We start from the raw sequence: 12,790 nt of genomic DNA, 5'->3' as shown, positions 1-12,790 counted from the left end.
TCCCTTTGATGTTAAGAATTTCGTAACAAGGATTTCCCTCTACTGAACGCGCAAGTAGACAGCGGTGAGGGAAGTCCCTGTATTCATGAAATGTATAGCCCGATGTGAGAGGGAGACAGGAAGAAGCAAACACAGAAGCACCTGTGTGCTGTGCTGTGCTAGGAAGGAAATGAGGAATGGAGGGTATGGGAAGGCTTCTTCTAGAGTGGAGATTCATGAAAGAGATTTTGGTGTAAACAAAATTTTGTTCCTTCCAAGACCTTCAGATCACAATATGAAGGGAAAAGAATACAATTATGGCTTTACGCTTATTTCTAAGGCAAGTGGCAGGAGTTAGAAACGTAAGATTATATTTGCCTGAAAAACCAAAACCTTTAAGTAAAATTATCCTTAATACATGTATAAACCTGAAACAAAAAAATGAGACTGAAATAGAAATTCTTCATATTAAGGGCCTATTTTTCCTACCATTGACACAAGTGTTTTTCATGTTACGTTTTTTTAGTCTCAGGAGACACTTTTCCTGTTTCAGTCTGGGGACAGACTAAAACCTTGTCAGGAGGGGGAAAATGTAATTTTCCATCAGTATGTAGCCCTACTGCCTAGCTAAGTTTAGTTACACCAACAGAATATTCTTTACTCTGTCTTTTAAAATCAGAATAAAATTTTATCCATGTTAGATGGAGTAGATGTCACACAGCTCCAAGGCTGGATGACAGATGAAGTAATTTCTCAAGAATCTTTTCATGTCTGTAATTTTTACAGAAATTGCTCCCCCATGATCTGCTCATTCACAAGGTTTTCTCTGTATACCTTTGAAGGAAAGGTCAACTTGTAATCACTGAGCCAAATTCCTGAGACTCTGATCACTGAAAGTCAGAGAACTCTTTATCCCATGGTTCTGGAACACAGGTGTGGTTATTTAGCTCCTGATTCTGTGGTCATTTGTCCGAGTGTGGTCCACAGCCCACTTCCTCAGAATCACTGGATGCTTGCTAAAAGGGAGGCCTCCGGGCTTCCATGGAAATCTCCTGAAGCAATCTCTCCAAAGGAGTCAGGCAGGGCCCAGGAACCCGCATTTTTCATGAGCATCCCCTCTGATTCATAGGCATACTACAACTTGAGAATCATCAAGTTATGATTTGAAACGGTTAACTTTTGTGGCTACTCCAACCAATTCATCATCAATGTCGTGGTTTAGGAGGAAGGCATAATCCTCAGCTTTGGAAAACACGTAGTCTAAGGGAAAAAGAGGACCCCCAAAAAGATAAAAAATCACACTTGAACCAGATAGATAAGATGCAGTGCCCTCCTCTTTTTTCCCCTCTAGAGTCTAAATGAACATTGTCATTTTTTTGCTACCTCAAAATGTCCTTTAATGACATCTCTGTGGATCCAATTCATCATTCAAAAAGCAATTAATAAGCACCTACTTCTTAGTTACTTTTAGAATTCTGTTGTTAGAAGTTTTGGAATTCATTTTACTCCTATGTATATTTTTAAATAAAATGGATTAAGGAAATGGCGTCTTTACCTCTAGAGTGAAATAAAGTCTTCAAAGAAACTGAACAGCGTGAAATTAAAAGTCTGAGTTATTAGGAGCACACCCTATCATGGGGATCTCTACCTTGCTGGATTAGCCTTAGTGTTAAATGAGATACATATATAAATTGCCTGGCTCCATGCAAATGTTTTTTGGGACAGCCTGATGTACTTATTTTGTGGCCACACCTGACTAAATATTTAGTGCAAATACTCATACATTTTATTCCACATGTATGTGCTTGATGACAATGTACTGCCTCAGGCCCCTCCGGAGTGCTGTGTAATATACAATATATGTAACCGTATTACCTTTCTAAAATCTGACAAATTCTGGACTCCTTTTCATCTGGCTCCAAGAATTTTGGATAAGGGATTGTGGACCATCTACCTTTGGATGTAAAAAGATTTCCTTTATCCATTCAACACACTATGCTTAGTGCTAAGGAAAAACCAATGATGAACACATGGTTCTCTTCCCTGGAAGAGTGGACAGTGGAGCGGAGTGCATGCCAGAGAGTTGCATCCTATTCAAGATTTGGGTTCCAGGCAAAAAGTCATATACAATCAAAAAATTAACCTTGAAAAATCTTTTAAGTTACCCATCAAGTGCAGAAGCACACCTTTATGTACAAAACTCTGCACAGAAATAAAGAACACAGATGCATATTTGTATCTATACATTACCACACCTTTAAACACTGGAGTCATACCTGGTATGATTCTCCTATGAGAAGCAGGAGGTACTGAGATCAAGTAAAAGAATAGCACATTCCTATCTCACTCTGGAATCAGTTGAATTCTTATTAGCAAAGGGGAATTAGTGAATTATAGCCATAACAGCTATACCCATTTATGTTTCTGTCCTTCCAGAACGGTTTAGAGAAAAATTCTTTATAAAGCTGGTTTTGGCCAAGACACTAACGCCTAGCCCACGATACAACATAATGACATTAAATCAGACTTTTACATAATAGTTGTTTGGAGTCATAAATTTGCGCCTGTAGTAGAACCAAATTCTTTAATAAGAATTGAGTGATTATTAACCCTGCTGAACATCAGAATCCCTTGCAGAACTTTAAAAATACATTAGCTAGGCCACATCGTTATGGACTCAGTTCAGTAGGCCTGGGTTTGAATTTAAGCCTTGGTACTTTTAAGAAAAGTTTTAATGGTGATTCTGATATGCTGTCAGTTGAGAATCTCCATTCTGCTGAAAGTACTTTGATTGTGGTCTTTGATTAGAATGCAGACCAGTGGCATTTGTATGGACCTCTTCTTAAGATTTTCTTTCTTCTCCTTCTTTCTTGGGAAAAGCTAAAAAAAAATCCTCCATTCCCCAAATCTTACTCTACTGCTCCTCCTCCTCCATTTCCCCCCCGTATTTCAAAGCTGCATTTAAAAAAGTCATCAAGATTCTACTTTGAAAAATCTTACCTCTGGTAAGGTGTGAAAACATTGTTCTATAATTGGAAATACAGATGTCATCTTTCAACACAAAAAAGAAAATTCCCAAGTAACATTTTCCTTTTTCACATATACCCTCATGCTCAACTTAATAAAGTAAAAATGTCTGATTTCTCAACTTGCTGATTAAAGACATACCAGCAATTGGAAAAATTTGTCAATATGCCTTTACTTTAATGCTGTTATTTTGAATTCATATTTTTATTGTAAAGATTTTTAAAGTTTTTATGAAATACTGAATACATACAAAATATTGAAGAGTTAACTAAAAATTAATGATTTTGCTTCTCCTTTCTCTTTTTGTCCCATCTCTAGTGGAGGGCTCAGTGATCAATGAGATGACAAAAGCAGGAAGCAGAAGGGTCTAGATAATCAGGCCCTGATTTATAAATGTAGCACTGAATATAAGGCCACAGGAACCCAAATACTGCTCTAAGAGGTGTCTACTCAAGGATCTCACTAACTTCTACACATATAATGACCAGCAAAACTCTACTATCTAAGAGTAAATGAACTCTACGATAGATGAGATGAATACCATTTTACTTCTGAGACAAATACAACCCAGTCAGCCCCAATTTATGCACTAAGCATATAACTCACCAGTTCGATATGCCAATAACCTGGCCTGAACCATGCAGTGCCTTGCAATTTCTTGTGGCAAACTTTGATTGTGAATTTCATTAATCTGTTCGGTATTACCACAATAAAATCCGTAGTGCTTAAAGTTGGGCACACTGGAAGCTACTGTGGCCAAGAGTAGGATAAGGTCTTTCATGTTTTGCCTTAGATTGCTAAAGTATGGATTTTCACATAGGTTCTCCAAGCCTATAGTCATCAGTATTTGCTTATGCATTTCTTCATTTGAAACCAAAAATAACATTTCATATTCCTTTATTCTTTCTTGTTTACATTCAGAATAAAAGTCAACGTTAGCATCCGGCAATGTTTTTGCAATTTTTTGAATAAAGTCACATTTGTAAGAGGTCTCCTCTACAAACTGCACCATATAACACACCAAAGGCTGAAGTAACACACACACATGGGCCCGACTGTTTGACTTCAATCTTTCCACTGCTTTGGCATCTAGCTTGGCATCTTCAGAACTAGAAGCCTCAGCAAGCAAACTTATTTCTGGATCAGCAGGCCAGTATGAAATTCGGTTAACTCCAGCTGAAATATAAAATATGAAAGGCAGTTATCAGACACATGTTGAAATTAAGGGTTTTCTTGACAAGTCCACCATATTATTGTGGTAGATCCAGAGGTCCCAGTCTGATAAATGTTTATTATGAAGTCAATTATAATATAGCCCAAGGGTTGGCAAACTATGGCCCACAGGCCAAATCTGTCCCATTGCCTGTTTTTTTTTTTTTCCCCAGCTTGCAGGTTAAGAATGGATTTTATAGTTTTAAATAGTTGGAAAAATCAAAAGTAGTATTTTGCGACACATGAAAATTTTATGAAATTCAAATTTCAGTGTCCAGACTCACCCATTCATTGACACAATCTCTGGTTGCTTTTGCACTACGATGGAGTAGCAGAGTTGAGTACCTGTACGCACACCATATGGCGTGCAAAGCCTGAAAGATCTGCTAACTAGCCCTTTATGGGAAAAGATGCCTGACCCCTAACAAAGCTCAAGGAAGATATTTCTGGAATCAAATCACGGGCATTGCTCAGTGTGGTCCCAAAGCCCAGTGCCAGGACTGGAATTCTCAGTACCGGAATCTTCCAAGTAATCAAATGGCTGCTTTTAGAAATATCATAGCCGTCAACTGATATTGTTGAGAGTTTTGTATTTGAAATAAACAATTCATCCATGCATTAAAAATGTACCTATGCTCTGAATTCTTCCTCTGGGAAGCTATTTAAAAAAAAAAAAATCCTAAATAGAAACAAACAAAAACATCATGCATGCATATATCTAGTGCAGCACTGTCTAAAACAGTAAACACATAGGGGTGTCTGGGTAGCTCAGTTAAGTGTCTACCTTTGGCTCAGGTCATAATCCTGGGGTCCTGGGATCGAGCCCTCGTGTTGGGCTCCCTGCTCAGCAGGGAGTCTCCTTCTCCCTCTGCTCCTCCACCCTGCTCGTTCCTCTCTTGCAAATAAATAAATAAACAGTAAACATAGGAAAAAAACCTAAATGGCCAAAATAATGTGAGGGCAGCAGTTTATGTGTGTGTGTTGGGGGTGGGGAGCAATATCAATTTTTTTAAGCCCACAAAATTAAAGACAAAACAATAAACTAGAATTTTCAATTAATGTGACAGAAGGTTAGTAATCTTTAATATACAAAAAAGATTTTAATTCATTAACAACACATATGAATTGACAAGGTCTCAAGACAGACAAAACAATATGATCAGACAATTTGCAAAAGAGAAAACAAAACTAGATAACAAACAGATAAAAAAAATATTTTGTATTCGAGAGGGAACAATGAGATGCCTTATACAGGGTTAAGCACCCAAATGTTCATCAATTAATTAGTGTTTTACAAAGAGACCCATTTGCTAATATCTCATGCAGTTTCAGCTAGGAGACATTTTTATGATTGTGTCCAGAACGGAAAAGACAGATGGCCCACAGGGTGTCCTGCATTCAAAGTAACAGATGAATTAAAAAGTCTTAGTTGAATAAACCCACATTTCTATCTACTCCCTGCTCCTCCTGACTCTTACTGTAGCTTGGGTTATAAATCAGTTTTGAAGGCCTTAAAGCTAGTATCAGAATGTTTCCTCTGGTTGCATTTCACCTTCCCTCTGTTGGAGTTCTCACAATCCATTTCCTACTCACTGGTGATAGTCCATCTTTCATCTAAGCATCTGGCTTGCTTCTAGCAATCCTGATTTAAGGAGAAGAGGGGATGACTAGTCTTGGAACAAATGTTCATGTAGCAGTGGCAAATGCTACAGCAGGCGTTTTCAAATTTTTTGGTTTCAGACTCTGTTACACTCTTAAAAATTCATGAGAACCCCAAAGATCTCTGTTTATGTAGATTATACCTACTGATATTTACTGTATTAGGAACTTAAAACAAATTTCAAAAAATATTTATTAATTAAAAATAACATCAGAGAATCTACTATACATTAATACAAATAACATGGTTTAATAAAAAATAACTGTATTTTCCAAAACAGCAATGAAAACTAGTTGAAAAGAATGGCACTGTTTTAAATGTTTACAAATCTCTTTATTATCTGGCTTAATAGAAGACAGCTGGATTCTCAAATCTGCTCCTGCTTTCAGTCTGTTGTGATACGTTGTTTTTACTGAAGTATATGAAAAGTATCCAGCCTCACACATGTGTATGGTTAAAAAAGGAGTATTTTAACAGACATTTTAGATAACTGAATATTTTTCTTTGACACTGCGTAAAAATTTGACTAGGGATAATTTCTTAAAAGTTAGTTACAATGTGGAATCTGAAATATATCAACAAACTTTTTGTATAATTATGTTTAAGTCCATTGGTTTATTGTGCAACAGTCTCTACCAGGCCTGAAAATAGCCTTATCATATCGGTCACAAAAAATCAGTGGGTAAAAACTCCTAGTGCTGTTTCAAAAGTAAACAAGGCCCTGCATTCCTTAGCAGAGATAAGGAGCCCAAGAACCCATCCTGTTTATATCAGCTCTAGGTGCATGCCCGTAGCCCCTTCACCTTGTCTGACGGTTACCTCTGCCTCATTATGTTAAAATCTCTGCCCAAGGAGGAGCACAACCCTCATTAACAACGTATAATGTAAGGCTTGTCTCCTTAAAACCAATGCACAACCTTATGCCCGCCTTTGTATATGATGACAAAACCCCCCTTTCTGAATATTCATTCTAAACCTAAATAAAAGGAGCCCATTCACCCAGCTCAGGGAGTCATGGATTTGGAAGTTATTCCCCATGATCTCCTTATTTGCTGCAAATAAAGTTTCCTTCCTTTTGGAGTGACAACTCCACCTGGTGCAGCTCCTATCTGTAACTCACCAAGGCCAACATGAACCCATGTTAGTTGGTTACAATAACTCAAACAACTGCACACGTAAATGGTTTTCCTTAAGGCAACCTTTATACTTTGTAGCGAAAGTGCTTTAGGTCCGCCTCCTACTATTTTTTCACACAGAATATTAAAAAGATGTGTACTCAAGGTTTGGGATTTATTAACATTAATTTTTACTGTTTCATCAAGGGCATTCTTACATGAAACCCTCTTTTTTTTTAATATGTTATTTTTCTTTTTTCTTTTCTTTTTTAAGATTTTATTTATTTATTTGAGAGAGAGAGAGAATGAGATAGAGAGCATGAGAGGGAAGAGGTTCAGAGAGAGAAGCAGACTCCCCGCTCAGCAGGGAGCCCGACGCGGGACTCGATCCCAGGACTCCAGGATCATGACCTGAGCCGAAGGCAGTCGCTTAACCAACTGAGCCACCCAGGCGCCCTGAAACCCTCTTTTTAACTCCAAGTTTATGGCCATAAAGAGTACAAGGACTACTACTGTCTTGATTCATAATACAGGTAGTTTTACTCACCATTGTTTGGTACTATTAGTATAAATGTACTGTTATTATGAAAATAGTCTGACCTTGTGGACCATCAGGAATCCACAGACCGCACTTTTTGAGAACCACTGTGCTTTAGAAATGCTTCCCTTGTAACTGACCTAATAGTAATTGTTGCATGAGGTTAAACCATGACCCTGAACAAGGTCAAATTTATAAGCCTAACATAACAGCAATTGTATTTATACATGGGCCTAATATTAACATAAAAGCATCTCTATTGTAGGTCCTTCCTGATTTTCCACACTTCATTATTTGCTTTGCAAAGTTCAAATGTCTTAAAGACATCAAGCAGTGCTGAGTTACTTGCACTCCCCTATTTTTCTAATTCTTCCTCATTCTGATTCTCTAATAGGTCTGAGGCTATAGCTTAGCCTCATAGTCAGCTCAGCACGAAACACAGCTATGTTTTATTCATTTTTCTCCTTTGCTCTAGAAGAGATCAATCAACAATGTTTTGGTCCTTTCACATTCTTTTTCTATTATCAATGCCACCATCTCAACCCTATTTCACACCCTGCCTAATGCAAGAGTCTGCTCATCAAGCTCTTAACCTCTTATCTTTCCATGTTCCAATTCAATAACAAAAAATTAAAAAGTAATAATAATAAATTTAAGCATGTTAACAATCTGCTCAAAAAGCTTCAGTGGCTCCATATTATCTATAATGGGATTTATAGGTCAATTAACACAAGTGATAAAATGAATATCCAATCCGCACAATTAATTGGTAAAAAAAAGGAAAGAAAGAAAGAAAGAAATGTCCCCACCACTCTCGTAGGTATCTTCTCTACCCATAATGACAGGGAAGACTATGGAAGCCAGCAGTATCCCGGCTCTACCTGCTTGAAATACCTGCTGCAGGCAGGAGGCTCTAGCCACATGACCATTTCTCCTGGAAGTGCTTCACTTGTGGCTCAAGGGCACTGTCTTTACTATGGATCTGATCACTGCTCTTAAAACTTTCATGTAAATAAAAATCGCCCTTCCTCAAAATAAGTTTAGGAACTCTGGTCTATAAGATAAAGCTCAAAGGCCATACAGTTTTTCAAAGTCCTCCACTTCAGTCCCAACGATCATTATCATCCATCTGCCACTATTCTTTCCAAGAGTAATTCTCCATTTCGAACACTGACCCCCAGGAACCTTGCTTCTCATAAACAGATGTGAGAAGGGGACATGTGCTGTCCCCATAACCTAGGAATGTGTTCTTCCTCCTTTCCATCTGACCCGTCAGGATCCAGCTTAAGCTCCAGCCTTTCATTACATGCCAACCTGCATAGATCACTAGTTCGCCTCTGAATTCATATAACACTTAACAGCCTTTGTCACTCATTTTGGTACTAGATGATGTGTTACATTAAGTTGTAACACAAATAACCCAAGTAGCAAGTTGAGGGAACAGATTAAAACTGCATAAGTCTTTTCTGGGATGCTTGGGTGGCTCAGTCGGTTAAGCGTCTGCCTTCGACTCACGTCATAGTCCCAGGGTTCTGGAATTGAGCCCCACATCAGGCTCCTTGCTCAGCGAGAAGCCTGCTTCTCCCTCTCCCTTTGCCTGCTGTTCCCCCTGCTTGTGCTCTCTCTGTCTCTCTGTCAAATAAATAAATAAAATCTTAAAACAACAACAACAACAACCATATAAGCCCTTTTTTTCCCCAGCTCTCCAAACCCCATCTTGGGTTTTTAAGGAGGCCTCATTACATAGGCATGATCGATTAAATTATTGGCCACTGGTAACTGAACTCAAACCCCAGTCTCTCTCTCTTTCCCAGAAGTCTCAGGAGTGAGACTGAAAGCTCCAACCCTCTAATCACCTGGGTGGTTCTGCTGGCAAGCAGGCCCCCATCTGCGGGGTTTTCCAGAAGTCACTTCACTAACACACTCAGGTGTGACTGAAGGGGGCTTGTTAAGAATAACAAAAGACACCTCTATCACTCTCATCACTGAGGAAATTCCAAGGGTTTTAGTTGCTTTGTACCAGGAATGGGATGAAGACCAAATATATAACCCATATTCTAAGTCACAATATCACAGTGCCTATGTAAAAGATGCAATATTTTTAAAATGGGAGAATGGGAAAAAAAAGGGTATTACCTGGGTACAAAATAGAATCATAAGCATAAAGAGCTTTAGTGAGTAGGCTGGTGTAGCAGAGATGGATAGTTAAACATTAATAATCTGTTCTTCTTCTTCCCAAGTACAGAGCAGTCCCTGGGAGATAGCCGCTCAGCCAGGAGCTACAAGCCCACAGTAGATGTGAACAGAAATGATGCATGTGACTTCCAGGCCAACGTTTTTAGGAGCAGTGTGCCTTCTCTATTCTCTGTCTCAGTCTGCCTCTGGATGCAGAGGACTCAAGGCTCTAGAAGAGGACAGTAGCAACATGACAGAAGATGCCTTCACCCATGAAACAGCCACATGGAGAAAAACCACCTGCCGTTCAGCAACACCTATGTTGGACTATTTACATGGGTGATAAAGGTCTAGTATATTAAGCCACTGAAATTTTATTGTTTGTTATAGCAGCTAGCATTAGTCTATTAATACACGAAGGGTCATCTAATTAGTGACAGGGCTGAGACCAGAATCCATGTTTTTTGACTCTTCTTACAGTGTATCAAACTATATTCTGATATGTATTTATATTTCTAAATGATCTCAGTGGTGTTTAGGCAATTAATCTTGGTTATTCTTAAATACTATTAATTCCCAACCAAGCCTTATCTACACTTACCATTCACAATCATTTTCAAACAAGCAGAACATGGTTTTCTGGAAAAATAAAGATCACAGTTTTTCAGCCTTGACCCATGTTTTATAAGAGCAATTTTTCCAGCATGTAAATCTTCACTAGAACAGTGGAGACCAACAATTTTCGTGTTTTTCACCACCACAAGACCAGTTCTCTTCACCTACATTGAAATACAAAATAATAATGTATTAGTTATAACATCTGTTAAAAAAGAAACAGGCCCCAAATGGAGTCACTTGTGCTAAGTCCACATTATCAGACTGAGACTTAATACCTAATTGCAGTTTTGGCCCCTCCCAGGAATATAACATTAACCAGTCAGACTGTAATTTCCTGCTGAGCTAGTGAGGAAATCCACCTGATAAACTCCTGTAGTCCCCAAAAGGAAGGTCACCTTGCCTGAAACAATCCACTTTTTGCTAGCAACTTCCTTTTCCTGCCCCTTCTGCCTATAGAAGCCTCCCCTTTTTGCAGCTCTTCAGAGCCCCTCTCTATTTACTAGATGGGAAGCTATATGACTCATGAATCATTGAATAAAGCAATTAGATCTTTAAGTTTACTCAGCTGAATTTTGTTGTTTTGTTTTGTTTTTTTAAACAGATTTGGTGGCAGCATTTGGACCCAAAGGAAAACTGATGGCTTCAGGGACAAGAAACACAAGCATGGTACCTGTGAACCCTTTGAGCTCTCTGTCCTTCTTGCCATATCTAAGGGCCATAGATAAGTTCCTCTTGCTTCTGAGCTCTGCTGTCTTTGCACTGAGCTCCTAATCTGATTGGCTTTCCAGTCCAAAATTCCCCATTTGATTGGAACTCCCATTCCCTGATTTAGCCCCCAGATTCCACATTGTGGAATCCCAGGCTATGGTCCCCATTTCTTGAGGTCTGCTGGTTCAGTCCTCTCCCCAGTCCCAGATTCCATGTTGAGAATTGGTAGTGGTGTGCACAGGGCCTTCTCTTGGCCAGGCTAAGGTAACATCTCTTGATTACTGTTGGTGTGTTAAGGTGAACATGTCTCTATTTTGTGTAGGTAAAGGCTATTGCTAATTGGAATCTTGGGAGACCAAAAGCCACAAAATTAGTGGACGCAGGTTGAGCACTTAAAAGCTATTACAGCGATCGCCACTTAACTCTAAGACTCCTGTGTTAGGATAAGTTGGTCATAGAATGGGTTAGATTGACACTAGGACACCCACCAGCCTCAAGAAAATTTTGATGCAACTAGGTACAGGGTAAAACACTGCACAACTCCCAACCCCAACTCAGCAGCATGTCCCTCTCAGGTATTAGTTTGGCTCTGAGAAACCCACTTGGCTTTAAAAAAAAAAAAAAAAAAAAAAGAGGGGCATGACTCAGTTGGTTAAGTATACAACTCTTGGTTTCAGCTCAGGTCATGATCTCAGGGTCGTGAGATCAAGCCCTGCATCGGGGTCCACGCTGAGTGTATAGTCTGCTTGTCCCTCTCCCTCTGCTCTCTCTCTCTCATAAATAAATAAAATCTTTAAAAAAGAGAGAGAGATCTTTAAATTCCAAAACATACCACCTTCTGGCATACTTATGTAAGTCTAAAAATTATAATCCTGGGAGCTATAAATATCTACAAAATGACAAAATCTTACTAAGCCTTTTTGTGTCCTAAGAAGTTGGCTTGGTAACAATCATCAGGTTGGGGGCCCCAAAATATGGCCAGACAGAAATGTGGGTTGTACCTCCTTTACCACTAGCTACGGCTGGATAGAAAATATGGGTTAAACTCCCTTTCTGGCTAGGGCCATACCAAACTGCTATAAGCCCTCAAGTAAATAACAGCCTAGAATGTGATGGACATTAGGAGGTATGGTCCAGTTAGATAAGATCATTCAAAAAGCAAGGGTCCCCAGGGCGCCTGGGTGGCTCAGTTGGTTAAGCGACTGCCTTCAGCTCAGGTCATGATCCTGGAGTCCCAGGGAGCGGGGAGCCTGCTTCTCCCTTTCCCCTCTGCCTGCCACTCCCCCTGCTTGTGCTCTCTCACTCTGTCAGATAAAGAAAATCTTAAAAAAAAAAAAAAAAAAAGCAAGGGTTCCCAAATCAAACAAACAGAATGGTATATACCTGTTTTAACTGGCATGAAGAAGCCTCCAAAAGTCTTCAAAATTCCAAAATACCTTCATTGAAAGATTTGTTGCAAATCACTCATGAAAAATTAAAGACACAAGAGGCACATAAAACAGGACTATAAAACTGAGGTAACTCCCACCATTATCTTCTAGCCTCCTTTAATTGAAGATTCATTCCAGTAATCCCCTGTCTGAATCTTTCCACTCTGAGGAGACTACAAAACCATAAACAAAAGTCCACCAAGTTAGTGGCCTTATAGACACCCCATATCCAGCCTTGAAGGAGGGCTGACAGGGCTCCGAGGGAGTGTCAGGTAAATTGCTACCTTATTCCCTTAAATGGCCAAGGGAAACTAAAATTAAAATGAAT

At 39.1% G+C, this 12,790-nt stretch overlaps 1 protein-coding gene across 2 annotated transcripts in view; it reads right to left on the bottom strand.

The window, feature by feature from the left end:
- Positions 1-12,790, bottom strand: part of CDADC1 (cytidine and dCMP deaminase domain containing 1) — a 50,003-nt gene that overhangs the window by 20,692 nt on the left and 16,521 nt on the right. For both annotated transcript variants that reach the window (XR_003519016.1, XM_027588625.1), the window contains exons 4-5: positions 10,308-10,485; positions 3,613-4,182 (exon numbers count right to left, since the gene is read on the bottom strand). Coding sequence is in view for 1 of the 2 variants with exons in the window: in XM_027588625.1 (XP_027444426.1) it covers positions 3,613-4,182; positions 10,308-10,485 (748 nt within the window). In the remaining variant the exon portion in view is untranslated. The remainder of the gene's footprint in view (positions 1-3,612; positions 4,183-10,307; positions 10,486-12,790) is intronic.

Source organism: Zalophus californianus, chromosome 3 (assembly GCF_009762305.2).
Source record: "Zalophus californianus isolate mZalCal1 chromosome 3, mZalCal1.pri.v2, whole genome shotgun sequence".
Lineage (NCBI taxonomy): Eukaryota > Metazoa > Chordata > Mammalia > Carnivora > Otariidae > Zalophus > Zalophus californianus.
The sequence above is the reverse complement of the archived record's forward strand: the minus strand, read 5'-3'. Positions and strand labels throughout refer to the sequence as shown.